The following is a 24,748-nucleotide window of genomic DNA, read 5'->3' as shown; positions in this document are numbered from 1 at the left end:
AGCCACTGGAATTACAGGTGTGCGCCACCATGCCCGGCTCATCCCTGCGTTCTTTAGCATGTCAGCAGACCCTGTCTTCCTTTTCTATCCTATTCCCAGAAAATTGGGACAGTAGCCAATGCCTCCCTCCTTTATCTCCCCAAATCATCACGCCAAGCATGGACAGTTCAAGATCACAGAACAAATGGAACCCTCAGCCGCAGGCCAGGGATTATGCCAGACACTTCACTCAGCCTTCAGATGCCCTTGCAGGTGAATTCCTGCTCCCTGGAACCACGGGGTCTCTGCAGGGAGCCAGCCAGAAAGCAGGAACACACCTAGCCAATTGTGGCAGGTGGCAAGCAGTGGCCTGTAAGGAACAGGCCTGTGACAATTGTGGCAGTGAGTGGTGGCGATGTCCTCAGGATGACCAGGCCGAGGTCACATCTGAGTGAAGACCTTAAGAATGAGGCGTAACTTTGTAGGAGCTGGTGGCTGAGGGTCTGTCCAAGGCTGAAGGCCCCAGGGTGGAGACGAATGGGTTCTAAGAAAATGAACAAAAAAGCCAACAGGAAGGTCGGGTGGTGGGTCGAAGCCCCACCAGGGTCGGGTGTGGGCTGGGGTAAGGCAGGTGGATCTCATCTCAAGAGCCTTGGGAAGTGATCGGAGGGTTTTCCGTAAGAAAGTGTTCTATCTGACCAAGTATTTCAGAAGTTCCCTCTGGCTACAGCGATGGAGAGCAGGAGCAGGTAAAAGCAGGAAGCCACCATGCAGCTGACAACCCTGGGGCTGAGGAAGGGCAAAGGGAGGGTCAGTTGTAGATCTAAAGCAACGGAGCCAGAATGCAACCCAGGACGCATCCTCCCCACAGCTGGACTTCATTAATAATACTGTATATTACTAATCGCGGCCCTCTATGGAGTGCTCATGTAATCTAATGACTTGGGCAGGAGATAGTGTTATCTCCATTTTACTAGTGGAGAAGGCGGAGCAAAGCAAGGGTTGGAGCGAGATCAGATAGGCCTCAGAGCTCCAGTTCTAATGGGCTGGGCAAAAATAGGAGCCTGGGGAGGCCTTCATCTTGGGTACATCTCCCCTGGGACCCACCCTCAGCATTTTCTTCCTGTTTATTATTATTATTATTATTAATACCAGGGGTTGAACTCAGGGCACTCAACCACTGAGCCACATCCCCAGCCCTGTTTTGAATTCTACTTAGAGACAGGGTCTCACTGAGTTGCTTAGCCTCTTGCTTTTGCTGAGGCTGGAATTACAGGCATGTGCCACTTTATTATTATTTTTAAGACACAAAGTTTTACTATGTTGCCCAGGCTGGCCTCCAACTCCTTTGGGCTCAAGCAACCCTCCTTCCTTAGCCTCATGAGCAGCTGGGACTACAGGTGTGGTTACCACACCCAGGCTAGTCTCTCCCTTTTTGATATTTGAGTGGCATAAGCAATCCCTGAACTCAGAGTGAGCTCTATCCACAGGGTTAAAGCCTTGGGCCTATGGCTTCTATGCCACTTAACAGGTAACAGGTTCCTTGAAGGTCACTGATGTTGACAGATTGACACCACAATGGCACACCTGGCAGGAGGCCCCATCCCACAACCCTGGTCACCACCCCAGAAATCTCAAAATGCCCCCACCTTGCTTTAGCTCAGGCTGATAGTTAGGGTTCCTCTATAAGTTTCTGCCAGAAGGTCAGGAGAACACCTTAGTCCTTTACTTCAACTCTAGTAGGTTTGGAATTTCCTCCCCCACAAAAAAAAACTCTTCCCCTGAAGCATCAAACCTCGATGGACAGGCAGAGCTGCTTTTAAAGCACAATCTGTTGTTTGTCTTTTGCGGCTTTATTGAGATATAGTTTACGCACCATAAAATTCACCCATTTAAAACCTACAGTTCAGTGGTTTTTAGTATGTTCTCAGATATGTGCAGCCATCACTATGATCTAATTCTAGAACAGTTTCAACGTTCCCAAAAGAAACTCTGACCCTTAACAATCATTCCTCATTCCAGCTCCTTCCTCTCTGCCCCCTCCTGGTCCCCACCCCCAGCCCTCCATAACTGCTCATCTACTTTGACTCTCTGGAGTTGCACATTCCAGACACTTCCACAAACAGAGTTATACAACGTATAGTCTTTTGTGATTCGCTTCTTTCTTTTTTGGTACTGGGGGTGCTTTACTCCTGAGCCACATCCCTAGCCCTTTTTCATTTTTTATTTTGAGACAGGTCTCTAAGTTGCCCAGGCTGGCTTTCAATTTGCAATCCTGCTTCAGCCTCCCAAGTTGCAGGATTTCAGACAGGCACCATCGTGCCTGGCTCCTGAGACTGGCTTCTTTCTGGCATGTTTTCAAATGTCATAGCATGAATCAATACTTCATTCCTTATTTATTTACTTACTTAGTTATTTCTAGTACCAGGGACTGAATCCAGGGGTGCTCAACCACTGAATCATGCCCCCAGTCCTTTTTTATTTTTTATTTTGAGAGAGGGTCTCACCAAGTTGCTTAGGCACTTGCCCAGTTGTTGAGGCTGTCCTTAAACTTTTGATCCTCCTGTCTCAGCCTCCTGAGTTGCTGGGGTTACAGGGGTGTGCTGCTATGCCCGACTTATACTTCATTTCTTTTGCAGCTAAATATGTTCCATTGTATGGATTTCCATTTTAAGTTGTTTTTCTTTTATGTTCATCAGTTGATGGACATTTAGGTTGCTAGTATGTGAATGTTCAAGTACAAGGTGTTTTTTTTTTGTGTGTGTGTGTGTGTGTTTGTGTGTGTGTGTGGACATGTTTCAGTTCTCTTGGGTCTATATCTAGAAGGAGAATTATTGGTTTATAGTAGCTCTTAGTTCACATTTTGAGGAACTGCCAAACTGTTTTCCAAAGCAGCTGCTACTTTGTGGTCTGACCACCTATGTATGGGTTCTAATTTCTCCACATCCTTGTCAAAACTTGTTATTGTCTGTCTTTTCCACTTCAGCCATCTTTAGTGTGTGACCTCATAGCTCATTGTGGCTTTGATTGGCATTTCCTTTTTAAGGAATGATGTTGGGCATCTTTTCATGTGTTTATTGTGTGTATCTTCTCTGAAGAAGTATCTTTATCATTTGCTCATATTTATTTTTACTTTTAAGTTTATATTTATCTATCTATTTATTTTATTTATTTATTGGTATTAGGGATTGAACTCAGGGATGCTTTACCACCTAGCGACATCCCCAGCCTTTTTAATATTTTATTCAGAGACAGGGTCTAGGGGCTGGGGATGTGGCTCAAGCAGTAGCGCGCTCGCCTGGCATGCGTGCGGCCCGGGGGTTCGATCCTCAGCACCACATACAAACAAAAATGTTGTGTCTGCCGAAAACTGAAAAATAAATATTAAAAATTCTCTCTCTCTCTCTCTCACTCTCTCTCTTAAAAAAAAAAAATAGAGACAGGGTCTAAGTTGCTTAGAGCCTCACTGAATTGCTGAAGCTGGCTTTGAACTCAAGGACCCTCCTGCCTCAGCCTCCAAAGTCGCTGGGATTAGAGATGTGTGCCATCACACCTGGCCCTAAAATAGATATTTTCTAATGTATTTTTTTAAATTCCTTTTTTGTTTCATTCACAATGTTTTCTTAGTTATTTTCTTAGTAGGTGCCCTGGGGATCCCAATTAGCATCTTAATTTCTAGTTAAACTCTAAAACAATCTAGCTTGGATTAGTAGTAAATTTAATTTTAATAGTTTATAAAAACTTTGCTCCTTTGGCTGCACTCTGTCCCCACTCCTTCATACTGTCATTACAAACTACACCATTACATGACAGCACAGTTTTATAACTATTGCTTTATGCAATAGTTGAACACAGAATTACAACAAAAATATACTATCTTTCATAATATATATGAAGTTATCCTTGTTTTATTTTATTTTTTTTTAAGTTATTGATGGACTTTTATATTTTTTTTATTCATTTATATGTGGTGCTGAGAATTGAACTCAGTGCCTCATGCATGCTAGGAAGCGCTCTACCACTGAACCACAACCCCAGCACCCCCTTACTGTTATTTTTTTTTCTTTTCTTTTCTTTTTTTTTCTTTTTTTTTTTTTAAAAAGAATTGTTTATTTACTGAACCTGGGGCATATATTAGATACACAACCAATTTTAAATTTACATTTTTTAATTCAATTTTGAAGTGTTTTCACACACACAAGAAACAAATTGGTATGCAACAGTTGTCCTAAGGTGAAACACAGTCACCTTATCGATAAACTGTTGCAAGTATTTTCACCCAAAGCTGAAAAATTGTGTCCTGAACATGAAAACCTGTAACAAATTTAAATTAATTATATAAAACTTGTTACTTGTAGTTTTCCTCTTGCAAAGATTCAAAAAAAAAAAAATGTACAAGTAACTAATATACATCGGTCACAACATAATCCTGGATCATTTCCACACCAAAACCCGATGCTCCTTTAATTTTAAACCCATCAGAGATCAAGAGAAAGTCTTTTCATTTTATATAAAACGAAATTCACATGTACCAAAAAAGAAAGACCCAGGAGAAACAAAAAACAAAAACCCTAGTGCTGACACTGATACTCAGTGTCTTAAAGTGGCCCAAAGGCCACTCTCAAAAATAAAATAGTGGCTGTATATCACTGCAATGAAACCCAAGAGGCTTTAACCCTTTGGCATCAGAAACCCAGATTTTTTCCAATTATGTGAATGAACACTTCCCACGTGCCAAGCGTGAAAAAGGGGCTGTGCCAGTGCAGAAAAGAAAAGCTAGCATTTGCTCAAATACCCAGAGAATCGACTTTTCAGAGACTTCTTATGAGGTTAGGCGGAAACAAACAAACAAAAAAAAGATTATTAGCTGCTTGTGTCATCAATTTTCGTGGAGGTGATTGAGTCCTAAGGTCATATGTAAAAATTTGGGGCAAGTCTTATGTGTAAAACAAAACAAAAAGACCAAATATAAACACACCCAGCCTGATAGTACACTCCCCAGTCAGATAGCACTGCCATTAGGCTGGGCAGAAAATGTCAAGATTCAGACTGTTGCTTCACTCCATGAGTCAACAAAATGAAACTTTAACAACTTGAACCACAGGATGAGGGAGTCCAAAGAATGCAGCCATTTTAGTAAAGTACCATCAGGCTTTGTGTTGCTTTCCTGCATTTACTACAAAAGGGAAATAAGACATAATAAAGACTATACTCCTATATTTCATTTACAGTGTTTGAGTTCTGGAAGGACCTGTATGATAGAGGCAACATTCAAATAAGAAATTTTATGCCAATCAAATGTCAAATTTTCACTACAACTTTCCTAAGGTTTTTCCCCAAAAATCTATTAATCACAAAGAAACATAAGCTGTGAATGTACAGTTCAGAAAATAAAAATGTAGAAACTAATGACATTATTATGACCAAGATGTTTGGTAAACAAGTGAATTGTGAGTTTGGGATCATCAGGAAAAGGCCTTTTAAACAACCCTCCGAACTTCAAAAAATCTCTTCAGGTAGTAGATCTGTCCCAATGTCATGGCAACTAGAACAAGAGCTTCAAAGAAGGACCAAAGGACCACTCTGCTGTTTGTGTTGTCATTGATGGCTCTGTGTATCCTCTCCCGGACTTCCATGTACTCCTGTTCGTGCTTTACAGCTGTCATTGCCACTGCCAGTTCATTAATCATTTCTTCTAGCTTGTTCTGGTGAGCTTCTGTTTCCATGTCTTGTCCTTTTGGAGCCTCCCCAATGTCAATGGTGAACATCACTATCTTGGGAGTCATGGTAGACATCCTATTACTAAAACAAAACTTGTATGTTCCATCCATGTGAGCAGCAAATGTGTACTTCCCACTGGACTCTCGGTCTCCTTTATAAATTCCTTTATTGTCAGGTCCTGTAATCTCCACATCGATGTCCAGGAAGCCGCCCTCCGCCACCTCGAAGATGAGGCCCATCTTAGTGCCCGAGGTGACCCGCTCGAAGAAGCACTCCTCGGCGTGCGCGTCGATGCTGACGAAGTAGCCCGAGGCCGTGGCCAGAAGAGCGGCCAGGAGCACCAGGAGCTCAGCGACCGTCACCATGGTGGGGCTGGGGCCAAAGCCAGGACCCGGACCTTTTCTTTTCTTTTTTAATTTCTTCATGTGGATTCAAGTTACTCTCTGGTAGCTCCATTTTAGCTCAAAGATTCACTCACCATGTTTATATGGCAGACCTGCCAGCAATAATTCTTATGAGATGTCTTCATTTCTCCTTTATTTTCAAAAGACAGATAACAAGGGTTTGAACTATTTTCATTCAAAGCCTACCACAGTCTGCAGAAGCTGACCCAGTGGGAGGTAACAGCACCCCTGTGTCTTTAGCTTGGATTTAAGACTTAACCACCCACTTCCTTGAAGAATGAGTGACCTTGGGCACGTTAAGTCACAGCTCTGAGCCTCAGTTTCCTCACATGTAAAACGGAGATAACAATGGTGTTGAGCTCAAGAGTGTTGGGTGATTGGTTTCACCATTAAAGCCCTGGGGTGTTGGGGGAGGGCAGGGGATTCAGCGACTGAGCTTCCCCCAGTCTACATTCCCTCTCCTGCTCTTCCTCTCTTAGAGGACACCAGGCTTCTCAGAGGCAGCCTGGAAATAAATGGCAGGGCAACTAGAGAGCCACGACAGAAGAAAGCCACCCATGTTATAAGCTTATACATGTGATTTGGACAATCGGCAAGCCCCACACAGTCCTTTCACAATATAATCCAGGCCCGGGGTGCCCACGACAGCTGGACCAAACCTCCTGTCTGCCGGGCAGCACCTGAGACCATTTTGAAGTTCCAGGCCAGCCTGAGAAATAATCTACAGAAAAAAAGAGCAGATGCTCGAGGCAGCAATGAGGGAAACTGCTGCCCCTCCAACTGGTGTCTGTGCCTATGTCACTGCTCATACTAGTCTCCCTGGACACTTGCAAAAGCCATCAGGAGAAATAGGTTTGCCTCCACCTGGTCCAGCCCATTCCCTCCTTTCTTGGGCCTGGTACCTCACCTGTCCCCCATCGCAAGCCCTGCTCTGTCCCACTCCTCCCTCCAAAACAAGTGACACTGATGACTTGTGCCTCAAGGAAGGTCATTTATTTCCAAGATATAGACTGTACTTTTAAGACAGGACTTTTCAGAAGCAGGAAATCTTAGTTGTTGCTTAGAGAAGTGTGTCAAGGACACAGTGAAAGGATCCATGCGGAGGTGGGGGGAGGGCTTTATCCAACACTGTTACAACACTTTTTTAAATGAGCAAAACATCTTTAAAAATCCTTATAAATTCTTTATAATATGTTACACATTTAGAGACAATATTTACAATAAAAGGCTGGGAGAGGGAGGAGACAGAAATCTACAGCAAATTTTTGCATAAAACAAGAGGACTGACCCGAGGTGGCTGCGTTTCACAACCCCACCTGGGCTTCCCTGGAATGAGAGAGGGTGTGGGGGCCTGGTGATCTGAGGTTTATTTACAATGTGAAGGGGCTAGTGAGGGCTGATCCCGCCCATCCTGCAGGAACAGCTCAGTTCAGAACCCAAAAATCAGTGATATAGACACCAGGGGTGTTCTTGAATATTCCCCTCCTTAAGAGAAAGTGGGGGTCTGTGCCTGAGCAGTGGAAGGAACAGGCACAGCTGGAAGAACAAAAAGGAGGGAGGTACCAGCAGGGGCCCGAAGACCCTCCCCAAACTGGGCAACAAGGAGTTCCCCGTGGTAAAAGAGCTTGTGGGGGTGACTTAAGAGGTTGGCAAGAGTGTGTAGGGGATGTGACCCCTGGTGAGGGTTTACAGTCCCGTCTTTGCAGAACGGCCCCAATCCCTTCTCTGGCTCTGAGAAGCAGGGGCAGGATCCCTGTGGGCACCAAAGGCAGGGACCCTGGGGGCACGTGGGAGGACAGGTGGGAGTGAGGGCAGAAGTTGCTACTGGAAACACCTTTGGACAGTGACTACACACACACACACACCACACACACACACAGACGCCCATTTCCCCCCAGGGGCACCCCTCTCCTCTCCCCAGACATACATACATACACCCCGCTCCCTTAGTTAGCTACGAGCTATTGGCGGGAGGGGCAGAGGAAAGAAGCAAAAAGCCAGTGTCACCCCGCGACCTTTCCTTTAATCTGAAACTTGGGAGTTTCGGACTAAATCCACACCCCATGGTCAACAAGGGTCTCTAAGTGAAGCCATAGCAAGCCCAGAAGGGCACACTCAAGTCACATGTTCAGGGCACACGGACCTCAGCAGCCCCTTCCCTCTCCTCACCGCCGGCTCGGGCCAGTGGTCCAGCTGGGGTTTCTCCCCTGCCCACCGCTCCTCAACTCCAGCACACAAACCAGAGACGCCTGTAGCCCGGGGCGGCGCCCAGGGGCTACAGGAGTGTGAGTGCAAGCCATGGAGACCCCAGTTCCCCAAGGGGCTCTGGGGAGGACTGGAGTCCGAGGGGCGTGCGAAAGGGAAAAGGGTGTCACAGACACTGATGGAGGCGGGAGGCGGTCGAGCGGCGTGGGGGCTGGCTCTGCAGGGCCGCCAGGTCTCCTGGTGGCAGCGAGGCGGCGGACGATGAGGCCCGCGCCTTGGTGGACTCCAGGCTGCTGAGGCCGGAGTCCTTGTTGTCACTGTGTGCCCGCGCACCCGTGGGCTCCGGCCCCCCACCTCCACCCAGCTCCTTCCATTCGTTGAAGTTGAGGTCGGTCAGAGGGCTCTGCACCACCACCGTGTGGCGGCGCCAGCTGCTCCGGCGCCGCCGCGTCTCAGGCGACAGTGGCCGCCGCAGCCGCACCGCCAGCATGTCGTCGGCCGTACCGCGAAGGCGCAGCCGCAGCGCCTCCATGCGCGAGGGCCGCGAGCCCAGCGCCGCCGCGGCCGCCGGGGGGCGCAGCGACTCCTGGCTGCTGGAAGAGGCCGAGCCCGGCAGCTCCGGGGCGCGGGCGACTCCTCGGCCCACGCCCGCGCCCTCGGCGTCCGGGCGGCTGCGGGACAGGCGGCGCCGCGCCAGAGTGTCGCAGGGTATTAAGTGGTGCGAGCTGAAGGAGGGCCGGCGCACCAGGCGACCCCCCGGGCCCGCGCCACCTTCCGTGTCCGTCTCCACGTGGCTCAGCTCGCTGCGCTCGTCGTCCGCCTCGTCCCCCGCCCCCGCCCGCCGGCCCCCGGCGCCCGAGCACACGCTGCGGTCCATGGTGGACAGGGTGGAGTAGCCCGAGACGATGGAGCGCGTGTCCGCGGCCGGCCGCTCCTCGGGTGCTGCCGGGGGGCTGAGGCGCCCGGGGGCCTCGGGGGCAGTGGCGCTAGGCAGCTGCCCCTCTGGCCGCTCTGGGGGTCCCGGCGCCGGCGCCCCGGGCTTGTGTGCCTCCTGCTCCGAGTCGTCGTCGGTGCTGCTGCCCAGCCCCCGCGCCTCCCGCCGCTTCTTCCGCTTGCGGTTGACCGCCGAGATGAAGGAGATCGCCAGCATCTCCCGGGCATATGGCTCCTTCTTGGGGGCCCACGAGCCCTGTAAGGGGAGACAGGTCAAGGTGAGGAGTCGGGGCTTGATGGCCTCAGCGCCCTCTACACTCACACCATACACCCTCCGCAACAGACCCAGAGCAAATCGGAACCCATAAGGGCATATAAGACGTTCCTCCTCCATCCTTGTGTTAGCTGAATGGTCACCATCCTTGCGGAGACCACTCCAGCCCCTCCGCCATCCCGACGCCTTCCCAGCACCTTAATCCAGCTCACAGATTTTTCGGGGAACTGGGGCAGGTCCCCCACCCGCCTCCGAGTTCTATATCCATCCCTAGATAAACCTTTTTAGACACAGTCCTGCTATAGTCTCCCCACAGTGCCTAACACTTGACAATTGGAGCCCACTTCACATACACAGTCCTGGTTGGAATCACCAAAGCTCCCTGAACACTAATCCCGGTGCCAAGCAAACACCCAAGTTCCCTCTCCACTCACCCCGTTTGGGAAACCTGCAATTCCACCTACACAGCAAATTCCACCTACACAGGGCTCAAATACACTTTCTCCTTTTCCCACCCAGCCAATCCCCAGCCCCAGATCAATCCAACTGCCAGCTGGCTGCCAAAAGTGCCTGAAGAATCCTGTACAGTGGACAGTTTGCATGGGAGCCTCTCCTTCTACCCCCAGCTGGGTGCACTGGCCTCTCCTCCACCAGCCCACCTGCTGAACCCTGGGATTTTGGTGAGGGCCTCCCACCATCTCCCAGAGTAACCTATGCTGCCCACCATAGCAGCCTCCTGGACCCTGCTTTCCATCCTCCCTTTCTGGCCTCCTGCTCCTTTGGGGGAGTTCCCAGAACTCTGTTTTCCACTCCCCTGGAAAATAATGTTAGCAAACAACACTGCACAAGGCCGCACTGTCCTACTCCACTCTTTCCTTTGAGCTCCAGAATTCCTCTTCCAACTGCAAACCCATCTCTACCTGGGTGTCTCCTGGCACCTCAAAACTCACCCATCTGGGTCCACGTTGTTCTGCCTGCCCTACCCCAAACTGCCTCCATTCCTGTTCCTGACCTTAAGGTGGCCTTGTGACTCCCCCCTCTCTTTGCTCCTCTCAATTCTCCTGAGGGTGCATCACCAGCTCATCCTCAGTGTCCTCTTGTATGTTCTCACTCTGCCTTTTCCAGGTCATTCTTCCCCTCCTAATAGGGCTCCTGACTCCATCCTTGCTCCACCTGATCTCCCCTCCTCCAGAGCCCTCTGAAGCAAGAATCTGATCTCCTCTGAGCTTCGCTCCAGACTTGCATGGCCCCACCCCCATTGGGACAATTCCTGGGGTACACATGGGGCCCTTCACAACCTCCCCAGGATAGTGCCCTGACCTGGACCCAACCCAGCCTTTACGCTGGTGATACTGCCCTACCAACCCTTTGAGTCACATGCCCTTTAACATTTCTGGCAACCATTAATGTCCCCTGGCCCTATTTGGTAGATCATCTGATCAAACTACCCTCTCATGCAATCTGGTTCTAGCACAGTGAAGTCAGAATGATCTCTTTCAGGGAATGCTGAGCCAGCACATTCACATAGAGGTCAAGGGGACAATCGAGGGGAGGCTACTAGAAACTGGGGCTAGCAGAAGCAATGGGTGCCAATGACCAGAGCTGGATGTAAGTCATGGTAATCAACTTCTCCCCTGCCATAGTGGTCTTATGAGTGAGTGAGCTCTCGGTTACTAAGGTGTACAAACAGCAGCTCCCTTGGAGAGGTAAAGGAGACTCCTGCACCAGACTCCAGCAGCCTTTCTTTGGTCCAGTGTATTCACCATGCTGAGCACCTGCTAGATATCACACGTGTGTATTTGGAACCTGGCCAGTGCTTCGAGACCTAAGCAGAAATGAGCCCAGTTTAACCAGCTACTGATTAGCTAGCTGTTTTTACCCATTGCTATGGAGTGAATTGTGTCCCTCCCAAAACTTATGTTGAAGTTCTAACCCCCAATATGATGGTATTTGGAGATGAAACCCTTCATGAAAAAATTAGGCTTCAGTGAGGTTTGAGTGCAGGGCCCTAATGGTGGGATTAATGCCTTTACAAGAAGAGATACCAGTGAGTTTGCATGTGGTTTTCTCTTTCCCTCTCTCCCTTTTTCTTCCTCTGCCTTGTAAGGATACAGTGATAAGGTAGATGGCCCTCCACGAAGCAGAAAGGGAGTCCTCCCCACAAACCAACATGCTGGCTCCTTGATCTTGGATTTTTAGCCCCTAGAACTGGGGGAAATGTCTGTTATTGAAACCACCCAGCCACAGTATTTTGTTATAGCAGCCTGAGCCAAGACACCTGCCCTGGCTGTCAGCTCTACTCTAATAGTTGTGTGTGTGTGTGGGGGGGGGGGGGTTGCGGTGGGGGAAGGTTCTCTCTGGGGCAGGCTTGTTGTAATGGCTTCTGTCTCAGAGGGCAGGCACTGGAGCAGGCAACTAGCTGGCTCTGAGACCCGAGGCAGGTTACCAAAGTTCTCCCTGCCTCTTTCCTCAACTGTAAAATAAGGCTGATGCTATCTCTAGCTCACAGGGCACTTGATAGGATTAATAATTCTGAGCACAGTAATGTAGCAAGTGCTCAAAAAGTGGCAGCTGTTGATATTGTTAGGGATTTTAAACTCAGCAATCAGTGAAAACAGGGGGCATCATTGGTGAGAGCTGAACTGCTGCCTTCACCAGCAAGCTAATCATCAGCCTTGGGCCTCCAGAGAAGGGCTCTGAAAGAATTTGCTACAGGATTTTTGTGTGAAGGTCTTTCCGGAGCAGGGGTGTGTGGCTCTCCTGTCTCGTTGGCAGTGCTGGGGCTTGAACCCAGAGCCCAGCACATGCTAGGTGAGCTCTCTACCACTGAGCTGCATCCCTACACACACAATTTTATTCCAATTTTATTTTGAGACAAAGTCTTGCTAAGTTGCCCAGACCGGTCTTGAACTTGCGATCCTCCTGCTTTAGCTCCAAAGTAACTGGGATTAGAGGTGTGCATCACCATGCCCAGCTTACACAGCAATTTTTTTTTTTTTTTTTTTGTGGTAAAGGGGATCTAATCCAGGGTCTTGTGCATGACAGACAAGCACTCTACCATTGATCTACATCGCCTGTCCTGTCCTGTGATTTCTGAAGGTGCCTTAAGACCCGAAGTGGAGGGGAATCCCTGCTTTCCACTGTCTGTGGTTAGTACAAATATTTTCATGGGGCCAGATAGTTCTCTTTCGGGAGCAGGGTCATGAGGAGGTTACTTGTGGGGCTTAGGACAGGATGAGGAACTTGTGGTGAAATGGATTGAGACGGTGGGAGAAGCAGGACAGGGTAAAACCAGGAGCCCAGCTTCCCCCTGCGCCAGTGGGACCTTGGCGGGTGACTGAGCTGCACAGAGAGCTGAACAGGAGTGAGGAACCACCAGAGAAGACAAAAGGGTGCTCCTTCCCCAAGAATTAAGGTAACAGAGGAGCCTTCTGGTGTTAAGCTGGTGTGCCCCAGCTACGGTGGAACTAGGAGTGGCCTGTGATGTGTGCTGGCCACTGTCACATCAGGAACAGCCAGGACCATCCTCACAGGGAGGCAGCATGAGTGCGCGATTGTAATTTAGGGCACTGACCCAACTGGGTGTCCTGGGGACAGAACAGAGACAGGGCTGTTACGTCTAGAGCAGTGGTGTGTGATAGGCCTGGGAGCCCCCTATTCCAACAGAATCTTCCCTAGAATCTCAGCTGAGTCAGAAACAAAAAGAGGAGCAGCCCGGTCAGCCCCATGGCCTCCTGTGCACCTGTTGGTGGCGAAGACCCCACAGAGGCTCCCAGGAATGCAGCTGACAATGCCCACCTTAGTCAGGCAACAGAATCAGAGACTGTAGTGTCTCCAGCCCGTTCCCACCCATGGAGGCTCACAGCCTGGTGGGGGCCAGGCTCTGGTGCCCAAGGCAGCCCTTCCTGATGGCTGAAATGAGACACCTCAGGTTTTTAGATGCTTGGTGGCTCCTACCAGACTCTGACTCCCAGAATCTCATGGGTCAGACTACTGAGACCACCCACTACACATACAACTCAACATCTGCCACCTTGATGGCTATTCCTCTCTATTACTTAACAACCCGACAGCCATCTGTGCCTCTGTTTCTCAGGGGCTTGGTTGGCTGACTTAGGCTAAGGCCAAGAACAGATCTAATTCTGTGCCAGAAAATCCAGAATCACCCCAAGCCCAGAGCATTCTCCAAGGAAAGAGACCATTTAACCTATGCCTCGATGCCTTAGAACATGCCCGAACTTCCAGTTATTTGAACCTTCTGAGCCTTGGTTTTCCTATCTATAAAATGGGGAAGGTACAAAACTCAGGTCCTTTGTGAGGATAAAATGAAATAGACCTTAGTATAAAGTTCTCTGCATAACTGCTGGCATCTAGCAGGTGCTCAAGAAATGTGGATTCACTTCTTGTCTCACCCTACTAATTCTGAGTAACTCATATGAGTCACAGTGAAGACTGAGTAAGTCTATAACAATAAAGACCCACTTTCTGAAAGGCATGTTCTACATTCAAGGTCTGGTGACTAAAAAGAGGGCCCTCTAAGGGGTCCCTAGGAGAATGCAGGAGGCAGATAAGCCCAGAACCTATTTGTGCCTGGGGAGGCAGGAATCACATTTTCTGGAACCTCTAGTGAAGTGGTCTGTGAGCTGCTGGGAGGTTGGTGCTGTATCTACTGCACACAGGGTGTGGTCACCCTTCTGGCTAGGGGACTTTCCTGAGAGTGGGGAAGGCCAGACCTAGCATGGCAGGATAGGGCTGCTGGGCTATGAGCTGGCTCCAGAGAAGGGGTCACAGCCTTCAGAGGCCCCCTCCCTGCCCAGACACTCCCCAGTTTCTTGGGATCCATGTCAGACTTCCCTCACTCCGCTCAAACCTTTCCCACCTCCTCTGCTCTGAGCTGAGGACTCACCTGCTTCACTGAGGACAGCCCTCCGCTGGGAGCGCCCAGCCACCCTCCACCAGCTGTGCACCTGTTTCCTCCCTCTCCGTTTCACTGGGGATATGCCTTCTTCAGCATGGCTGGCTCCTGCCTGGGGGCTCCGGTTCCAACTCTCTTAACCCAAGCTTCCCCTCAACCTCTCAGCTTTGCATTGTTTGCTCTCAACATGATTCATAGTCAGGCTTCTCAAAGAGCTGTCTGCGCATGCTCTCTTCCCTCCCTCACCAGGAGCTGGTGTGTGGACTCATTCCATCTGGCTTCTGCCTCCACTGTACCCCAGGCCCCCGGGTGGCTAGTCATGTGCTTATTAGCTTACCGTCTTCTCCTCACTCGAAGGTAAGCTTCCAGAACCTATCTGCTCGGCTCAGTGTTCTATTTTCAGTAACCAGCACAGTGAAGACACAGTTGACGCTCAGTAAGTATTTGTGGTGTCACTAAATGAATAAGCTGATCCTGAGACACACTGTTAGGTTCTGCTAACAGGCTAACGCTATGCTGGCCTCACAGAATGAGTTGGAAAGTGTTCCTTCCTCTTCCATTCTCTGGAGGAGTTGGGGAGAATTTTTTGTTGTTGTTGTTGTTGCTGAGGATCAAACCCAGGGCAAGTAGTCTAATACTAAGCTACATTCCCAGTCCAATGTTATTTTAAAAATAGTATTTAAATGACATTTAAGTAATTATAATTTAAATATTATACTAATATAGTTGTATCTATCTCAGGATACATTCTGACAAACCTATCGTTAGGTGATGATATCGATGTGGGAACACCACAGTGGGTACTTACACAATTCCAGATAGTACAGCCCACTACACACTTAGGCAGGGTGGGACCACTGTCACATGACATTTGTCAACCAAAATGTCATTATGCATTATGTAGTCGTTTTTTTTTTTTTGTACTGGGGATTGAACCCAGGGCCACCCAGCCGCATCCTCAGCACACCCCCGCCCTTTTTTTAATTTAGAGACAGAGTCTCACTGAGTTGCTTAGTGCCTCATTGTTGCTGAGGCTGGCTTTGAACTTGTGATCCTCCTGCCTTAGCATCCCTAGTCACTGGGATTACAGGCCACCCTGCCCATCTTTATTTTTAAATTATACTTTTGTATATATGTATGGGATTGGTTTAGCTAGAGGTTGACCAATTTTACTGAACCCAGGGGCACTCTATCATTGAACTACACTCTTAGCCCCTCTCTTTAAAAAAAAAAAGTATTTTGAGACAGGTTCTTGTTAAGTTGCCCAGGCTGGCCTTGAACTCACAGTCCCCTGCTGGCATTACAGGCATGCACCATCATGTCCAGATATGGAGTATTCTTTGTTGGAAGGCTTTTGATTATATATTCAATTTCTTTAATAAGCTAGCTGTCTGGGGCTGGGGATGTGGCTCAAGCGGTGCAGCCCGGGTTCGAGCCTCAGCACCACATACAAACAAAGATGTTGTGTCTACCAAAAACTAAAAAATAAATATAAAAAAAAACTCTCTCTTTAAAAAAAAAAAAAAAGCTAACTGACTACTCAGGTTTTCTCTTTCTTCTTATGTGAGTTTTGTTTGGTAGCTTGAATTTTTCAAAGAATTGGTCTATTCTAAGTTTTTGAGTTTAAGGGCACAGTATTCTCTGATTATCCTTTTAATGACTGGGTAGTCTGAGGAATGTCCCTATGTCACCACTGGTATTGGTAATTTCTGTCATTCCTCTTTTTTTTTTGGTGGTGCTGGGGATCGAACCCAGGGCCTTGTGCTTGTACGGCAAGCACTCTGCCAACTGAACTAAATCCTCAGCTCTGTCACTCCTCTTTTTATTGTGTCACTTTGGCTAGAGGCTTACCAATCTTATTTAATTATTTATTTATGTCCAGCTTTTGGGTTCATTGATTTTTCTCAATTGTTTTCAATTTCATTGATTTCTGCTCTTAATTAGTTTTGTTAATTCTTTCCTTTTGCTTGCTTTAGGCTCCCCAGAGACCTTAAGAAATGTTTATCACAGCAAACATAGTTATTGCTAAGCCCATTTTATAGATGAGAAAACCAAAGATCAGAAAGAGATTAAATAGGAGCTAGGGATATAGCTCAGTTGGTAGAGATCTTGGCTTGCATACACAAGGCTCTGGGTTCAATCCCCAGGACCACACACACAAAAAAAAGATTAAGTAACTTGTTTAATGTCCCCAAATCACCAAGTAGCAGAGTCGGGATTCAAACCCAAGACTGGGGCTGGGTTTGTGGCTCAGTGGTAGAGCGCTCACTTATCAAGTGCAAGGCCCTGGGTTCAATCCTCAGCACCACATAAAAATAAATAAAATAAAGGAATTGTGTCCAACTACAACTAAAAAAATGTTACAAACAAACAAAACAAAAAAACCTAAGACTGTCTGAATCCAAAGCCTATGTTTCTAACCACTGAAGCGCGCTGCCTCTCAGCCGCTGGACTCCCAAGCCAGATCTTTCTACTACACCAGATGCCTCACCAAACATGGCAAGGAGTGGGGCTACTCTGCTTACTCTGGACTCTCAGGATTTCCCTCCCTCCCTCCCAGAAACCTTCCACTTCCCTCCTGGTCTAACTGCCATTCTAATTCTCTTAACCAAAAGACAGTGGGTGGGCTTGTGTGGGGGAGGGAAGTCAAAATCCCAGAATTGCCTGGGCCCTTACCTTGGACTTGGCTGAACTGCAGGTGGTGGAATCTGCTGGTGAGAGACACAAAGAAAACTGAAAGTTGGATGGGGCAAGAGAAGGCCGAGCCTTGTGAACACAATTCTTTTGCCTCAAAGGCTTCCGAACCCAGGGAGTTCAGAACCTTGAGATCTCCCCAGGCCTTAGGAGTGTGATGGAGTCTGATGGCATTTTCTATGGGATGAGGATGAAGCAAAAAATGATGTCAGTCACCACTTCCTTCAGAGGAAGGAGGTGACATCAGACTTCCATCCACTGAACCCTCCTCTTTTGCCCAGGATTAAGGGCAAAGGGGTGCTTGGCCCGATTCCTCTCCCCTTCCCCACCTGTCCCTGTTACTCTAAAACACTGGAGAGAAAATGCCAAACACCAGATGCAGTCCATGGAAACCACAACAGAGAAACACAGCAAATCACAGATGCTCTGGAGAAATGGAGACCACACGGTGCATAGAAAAGTGGGGGCCTACATCCACTCTTCGCCCCCCACCCCGAGGACATGAAAAGGAAGAGGGACCATTTAAATGACCAAGTAAAGGGGTGGAAATGAAGTGAGTGGGACACAGGGGTACAGTGGGCTGGTGGTAAGGGTCCCGATAGGTTCCACCTCCAGTGCAAGGTGCACCTGCCCTTGGGGCAAGGTCTCTATTGATATCTGGAGTCATGAAGGAGGGTAACATCATGTCTGTTGACTAGGATACCACTCCCTTAATATCACTGGGGGGGGGGAGAAGAAACCCGAAACAAGTCCTGGCAGTGTCCTCTCTAAGGCGAGAGCCAGGGGGTTGATCCAAGGTCCTCCCAGGGTCCAAGTGGGGAGTGGGCAGGTGCGGTTAATCCACACTCTCTGGCAGGCAGGTTAGAGGTCCCCCAGCCCCCTCCCCCTGCACACGGTGAGAAGAGCAGGATGGGCTGACCACACGCGACACACACAGGGCGTAGGCAGCAGGTGATTAGAAGAGACAGGGGGCTCCTCTGCCATCCCCCTACCAGGTCCTCCGGCCCCTCCCGTCTCCTTCTCCCAACTAGGACTATGTGGGCTGCATCCTGGGACAGGAACGGGACATGCTGTGTTTGTTGGGGAGATAGACAGTGGCTGCAGCCAAGAAGAGAGTGGCCATGCACTTGCTTCTGAGCATGGAATTAATCTCTCCTCTGCTAGGAGGGGCCCAGAAGCCCTCAAACAGGACTAAGGGGCCAAGTGACCAGAGCCCTGAATGGAGGCGGAAGCTACAATCTTTGAAAGGCTTCTGGGGGCATCACTGGTCCCTGGGCTGGGTCCTCAGTCAAGTCTCCCTCATGTTGGATAACAGAGAGACGGCCACAGTCTGAGCTGGGAAGGGCAGCCACTTGATGGCCAGATTTCCAGGTAAGGAGGAGCCAGGGTCCGGCTAGGGTAAGCTCCTCCCCCAGAGAAGGAGCGTAGCGGGGGAGGGGCAGGGTTGGGGGCTGAGGGGTGGGCTGGGAACCAGCATGGGCAACTGGTGTGTGGGGTAGGGTCCTCACTGCCAGGGTCATTTCTGCCTGCCCAGCCTTCTTATAATCACCCGCCACTGTTAGTGACCGAGGCCGCGAAACCGCACTGTACCCTTTAAATTTCCAACAGGTCCGCTGGAGGAGGGAGGCGGGAGAAGAGAAGAGGGCAGGATGGAGGGGTGGGAGGAGAGTGTGGGAAAAGAGGAGGGAGGGGCAGGGTGCAAGGAGAAAAGGAAGAAAAATTAAAAAGAGGAAGCACACAGCTGGCCCCTGAGGAATCAAAGGCTCGGGAAAGAGACCAGCAAGGAGGGTGAGCAGCCTCTGCACAGCCCGCGGCGGGGCGGCTGAGCGACAGGAGGCTGGATCCCCCAGAAGGGAGAAGGCCAGCCACAGCCCACTCTCCAGGGTGGGAACAGGAAAGAGGGGCATCTGGCCAGGTTTCTGGGACCCTCAGGATGGCAGAGCCCACCCCCCATGCCCCTCCAGGCCCCACACTCACCTGAACCTGGGTCACCAGGGGGCACTGTCCTGCCAATGTTGGGCAGGAGGTACTCGATGTTGGGCACTGACTGAGGCTCCTTGTCATCTACAGGGGTCTGCAAAGAGGAGGGAGGGGTCAGCCAGCGGGCCCCCAGGTGGCTGGACTTCAGAGCCCTCAGCAGGTGGGGCCCAGGTCTCCTCCATCAGACTGGGGCTCTCCACAGCTGGGAGGGTCTCCCTCGCTAGGCAGGCGCCTTGTGGAGCAGGCCTTACTGTCCCCACAGGACCCTTTTGTGCTTCGCCAACAAGGTGGAATCCCAAAGGCTCCATCAGCTGGGGTCAAGAGCTCTCTCCCCACCCCCCCACCCCCGGGACTGGAGCTTCCTATGTCTTTCACAAAAGACTGGAGGGCAGAGACCGCCTCTGCTCCAGGACTGGGTTTCCCCAGAGCAAGGCCTCTCTCCCTCATCAGACTGGGGGCTCACCAAGGCAAGGACTGTGCCTCCTCCCTCAGACTGGGGATGCCCCCAGGGTAGGCACTTCCCCTGCTTGAGTCTTGCTGTCCACCCAGCCCCTAGGGCCACCTCAAAGCAGACCCCACCACCCTCTGCATCACTTACCCTCTCCCCCTTGTCCTCGTCATCACTGAAGAACCAGTCTGACTGCAGAGGAGGAAGAAGGAAGGAATGAAATCAACATGAGGAGAGGGAAGACAATGATACCCCGGCTCCTCAACCTGCTGGCCCGAGGACCCATCTGGTGCAAGGTGCCCCTCTGGCCTGGCTGCTCGAGAGGGCTCAGAGGGAGGTTGGTGGGTCCTGGAAACTCACCCTACAAACTGTGAAAAACCCTTAGGGAGAGAAAAGGCAGGACCCCCGTATATCAGGCAGGGAATTTCAGACTTAGGTGGAAGAGGGCCCACCACAGACAGGTGACAGGCCCTGGACACTGCTTTTGCCTGTTTTTCAACACAGTCCTGAAGTCAGGGTGGGGGGCAACAGAGCCCTCTAGTGGCAGCCAGGGCCACTGCGGGTAGAAGGCCAGACATGGCTGCTGGAGCTGAGTGTGCCTAACACCACCTGCACCATCTGAGGCTATGCTGACAACTGGCATCAATCCCCTGTCTAGAAAAAGAAATCAAGAGCTTTCTCACAAGTAACAGGATGGAGGATAAAGTAAAGGCCTCACACCTGCTGAGGATGTAACTCAGTGGTAGAGTGCTTGACTAGCATATGCAAGGACTTGGATTCTATCTGCACCTCCACCAAAACAAAACCCAAACCAGAAAACCCCAAAACAAACTAAAAAGCTGGTTAGCACATGCCTGTAATCCCCGCCACTCAGGAAGCTGAGACAGGAGGATGGCAAACTCAAGGCCAGCCTTGGCCATTTAGCAAGAAAAAAACAAACAAAAAAGCCCCCACACTTAAATATATCTTGGGAAATTTGAGAATCATAAAGAAAAAACTTCTAAAAGTATTTTTTGGGAAAAAAATCAGATTGCTTACAAATGACCAAGCACATATATGTTAAGCTTTCAGCAGCTGTAACAGACACAGGAAAAACAAAGAAATAATATTTCCTGTGTGTTAAAGGAAGATCATTTTTATACCCTGCCAAACTTTCATTTAAATTTGCATGAATATAAAGCTATTCTAAGACATCAGGGAGTTCACTACACAAAGATTCTCTTGAGTACTTGAGCAAGTAATGAAGTAAATCCAGGCTGAAGAAGTAAGCTCTGAGAAAGATGAATAAACAGCATAGAAAAGAGTTCTGTTATCAAAATAAGCAGTGAAACCCACACACATATACAAACACATGAAATGCATGCACAACAACTGGAATTCAAATTCAGAAGGGAGACCAGACAGTAATGCACTTGGCTTTTATACTTGAAAGCCATAGACACTGATAAGCTTTGGAAATTGACAGTGACAATTAAGTCTAAGTATAGGTTTCTACAAGTAGGTGGTAATTTCCTGAATAAAAATAGAATGTATAATTTCATATCAGGAAAATAAATAGTTCAGTCTATCCAAAACAAGGAAGGACAGACAAGTAAAGAAACAAATATAGTATGAACAAATATACTATGAAAATATAGTAAACAGAAAACAAAATTTAAGATGGCAGAAATAAATACTAATGGTCTAAAAATTACAACAAAATAAATGAATTAAATTCATTGATCAAAAGTGAGAAACTGTTGAGCATGGTGGTGCGTATCTGTAATCCCGGCGGCTCTGGAGGCTGAGGCAGGAGGATCACAAGTTCAAAGCCAGCCTCAGCTATTTAGTGAGGCCCTAAGCAACTGAGCAAGACCCTGTTTCTAAATAAAAAAAATTAAAAAGGGCTGGGGATGTGGCTCAGTGGTTAAGCACCCCTGGTTGAATCCCTGGTACCAAAAAATTAAATAAATAAATAAATAAAAAGTTAGAGACCAAGGGTTACATTTTTAAATTAAGTACGTGTGGGGCTGGGGATGTGGCTCAAGCAGTAGCGCGCTCGCCTGGCATGCGTGCGGCCCGGGTTCGATCCTCAGCACCACATACAAACAAAAATGTTGTGTCTGCCGAAAATTAAATATTAAAAAACTCTCTCTCTCTTTAAAAAAAAATAAAAAAATAAATTAAGTACGTGTGTGTGTGTGTGTGTTTATAACATACCCACATATAGTCTACAAGAGACATTTAAACACAACAACACAGAAAGTATGAAAAGTCATGAATCAAAGAAGAATATTCTATACTGGTAAAAGGAACAATAGATCAAGAAATATAATAAATCATAGCATGTATGCATCTAACATCTTTTTCTCTCTCTTTTTTTAAATGTTTTTTTGGTTGTAGGTGGACACAATACCTTTATTTCATCTATCTATTCTTATGTTGAGCTGAGGATTGAACCCAGCGCCTCGCACGTGCTAGGCGAGTGCTCTACTGCTGAACACAACCCCAGCCCTCTCTCTCTTTTTCCATACCAGGGATTGATATCAGGTGTTAATCACTGAGCCACATCTCCAGTCCTTTCTTTTTAATTGTATTTAGAAACAGGGTCTCACTGAGGTGCTTAGGGCCTCACTAAGTTGCTAAGGCTGGCTTTGAACTTGTGAATTTCCTGCCTCAGCCTCCCAAGCTGCTAGGATTACAGGCGTGGGCCACTGCATCTAGCTAACATCTCTTTATATATATATCAAAAAACAATTCATAGAACTACAAGGACTATAAAAATTAATATGGTAGGTAAAAAAAAAATAAAAAGATGCTCTGGACGACACAATGAACAGTCTAATCTAGTGAACACACCTAGACTCTTTCATTCAATGACTAAACATATTTTTCTAGAACACACATGAATCATTCAAAACCAACCACAGTGGAACTCTCAATAGCTTCTCAGGAATCAGCATCATACAGACTATGTTCTCTGCTCATAATGGGATAAAATGAGAAATAACAACAGTTAGAAAAACCTAAACACCACCTCAAGACTTCCCATGTCTGGAAACATAGCAATGATACCATGGAGTAATTTTGCATTCAAGAGGAAATCATAGCGTAATTATAAAATACCTAGAGCTAAATCACAATGAAAGCACTACAGGTAAAAATCTGTGGAGGGGAAAACCTCAATGGCTTTGCATATAAAATGACTTTTTAGATATAACAACAATCCATGAAAGAATAATTGATGAGATAAAACTTTAAAATTAAAATTTCAACTCTGTGAAGGACAAGCTAAGAGGATGAGAAGACAAGTCACGGACTGGGAGAATTATCGGCAGAGTCTACATCTGATCAAGTACTGTTGTCCAAACAAAGGACTCTTAAAACTCAACAATCAGAAATCAAACAACCTGATCAAAAAATTAGCCAAAGACCTTGAACACCTCATCAAAGAAGAAAGACAGATGGTAAATAAGCTGTGAAAGGGCTGGGGATGTGGCTCAAGAGGTAGCGCGCTCGCCTGGCATGCGTGCGGCCCGGGTTCCATCCTAAGCACCACATACAAACAAAGATGTTGTGTCCGCTGAAAACTAAAAAATAAATATTAAAAATTCTCTCTCTCTCTCTTAAAAAAAAAAAAAAAACATTAAATAAGCTGTGAAAAGATGCTTTACATCATGGTCTTCAGAGAAACCCAAATTCAAACAACAATGAAGGGCTGGGGCATGTGTGAGGCACTGGGTTCAATTCTCAGCACTGCACATAATAAATGAATAAAATAAAGGCCCATCGACAACCAAAATATATATATTAAACAACAACAAACGAAGCCAGGCTGGAGGCGCACGCCTGTAATCCCAGAGACTTCGGAAGTTTCCAAAATTTGGAAGCAACCATGAGTCTACAGTTTGGACAAGCTTCCCCCAGAGGTCCCCACTTGGTCCCAGGTGGCCCTACTGGGAGTGATGGGACCTAGTGGGAGGTCCTTAGGTCACTGGCTTTGCCCTAGAGGGACTGTGAGCCCAAGAGGCCCTATCCTCCCCCACCTCTTGGCTTCCTGGGAGTCTGCGTCCCCAGCTCTCCAGCCTTTGCCAGAGGCCCAGAGCAGGGGTGCCACTCCACCGTTAACTGGAGCTACAGAGCCACCCACTTTTCTCTCGCTAAGTTAATCATCTCAGATGTTCATCAGAGTGACAGAAAGCTGACTCATCCGATGTCCTTCAGTAGGTGAATGGATATACAAACTAGGGTGCATCCAGACAATGGGGTGTTATTCAATACCAAAACTTATTAACTGTGTGAACTTGAGCCAGGCACTGCCTCTCTGAGCCCATTTCCTCATCTGTTAAATGGGGGGTAACAGGACCTGGATTTTTCTTCTCTAAAGTAATCCCAGCAGCTAGGGAGGCTGAGATAGGAAGACCAGGAGTTCAAATCTAGACTCAACAACCAAGTGAAGCCCTAAACAACTTAGCGAGACCCTGACTCAAAATAAAGAATAAAAAAGGGCTGGGGATGTGGCTCAGCGGTTAAGCGCCCCTGGGTTCAATCCCCAGCACACCCCCTTACCCCAGACCCTAGCCAAAAAGTGTCTATGAGTGCAGGAATGTTCTAGTTGCACCTCCTCTGATAACAAGCTGCCAATCTTATTTCGGGTGCAGGCACAGAGAAGGAACCAGAGACTCCACTGGTTTCAGTGATTCATAAAATCATCCCTGAGCCCCCAGAAGCCAGTGGTGCTGCCTCTGGGTTTGGCTGTGGAAGACTAAGGCCTCCTGCGCCCTCTGCTGGCCCCTTTGGGTTCTTCAGCCTGCATGGGCAAGGCTCAAGGTGTCACCAGGAAGCCAGAAGGGAAGTCAATCAGCAGGAGACACACAGTGCACCAGGGCAGGGTCCTGTCTCAAGCCTATGTGCCCTGCCCCATTTGCCTCTTCCTTATTTACCCCAGGGCCGGTGGGGGTCTGGAGCACTAGAGACCAGGCCTCTGATGCCCAAGTGAGGCCTTTGCACCTGTGTCTCCCAGGCACCTCTGAGGCCCTCCTGCATTCATCACTTGTACCCTCCAGGCCAGGAGTGGCTCCCTTCCTCTCCTCCCTCTCCCTCTCACTGGCATCTTGGAGGCTTGGGGGCCTCCTGGTCCTCCTGCTGAGGACCCGACAACCCAGAATGGCAGGGATTCTACCACTCATTCCTGTTCTGCATCCCATTGCTGGTAA

The 24,748-nt window shown here is 48.5% G+C and overlaps 2 protein-coding genes across 8 annotated transcripts in view; both read right to left on the bottom strand.

Annotated features, from left to right (window-relative positions):
- Nucleotides 1–4,129: 4,129 nt before the first annotated feature.
- LOC124076467 (transmembrane emp24 domain-containing protein 2) lies at nucleotides 4,130–6,106 on the bottom strand. The gene has a single exon (XM_046420396.2). It carries the CDS (start codon nucleotides 6,063–6,065, stop codon nucleotides 5,460–5,462), a length of 606 nt encoding a protein of 201 aa, XP_046276352.1. The 5' UTR covers nucleotides 6,066–6,106; the 3' UTR covers nucleotides 4,130–5,459.
- A 969-nt stretch (nucleotides 6,107–7,075) lies between these two features.
- Nucleotides 7,076–24,748, bottom strand: part of Arhgap23 (Rho GTPase activating protein 23) — an 83,951-nt gene continuing 66,278 nt past the window's right edge. For 6 of the 7 annotated variants that reach the window (XM_058571558.1, XM_046420391.2, XM_046420393.2 and 3 more), the window contains 4 exons: nucleotides 19,704–19,745; nucleotides 19,103–19,199; nucleotides 17,108–17,142; nucleotides 7,076–9,498 (listed from right to left, as the gene is read on the bottom strand). In XM_058571558.1, coding sequence (XP_058427541.1) covers nucleotides 8,476–9,498; nucleotides 17,108–17,142; nucleotides 19,103–19,199; nucleotides 19,704–19,745 — 1,197 coding nt within the window. In that variant the 3' untranslated portion in view covers nucleotides 7,076–8,475. The remainder of the gene's footprint in view (nucleotides 9,499–17,107; nucleotides 17,143–19,102; nucleotides 19,200–19,703; nucleotides 19,746–24,748) is intronic. The other variant, XM_046420392.2, reaches the window with a different exon arrangement.

This window comes from Marmota monax, unplaced genomic scaffold (assembly GCF_021218885.2).
Source record: "Marmota monax isolate L192 unplaced genomic scaffold, Marmota_monax_Labrador192_F-V1.1 WCK01_AAM20220418_F8-fsc00064, whole genome shotgun sequence".
Taxonomy (NCBI): domain Eukaryota; kingdom Metazoa; phylum Chordata; class Mammalia; order Rodentia; family Sciuridae; genus Marmota; species Marmota monax.
Note: the sequence above shows the minus strand (reverse complement) of the source record. Positions and strands in the feature narration are given on the sequence as shown.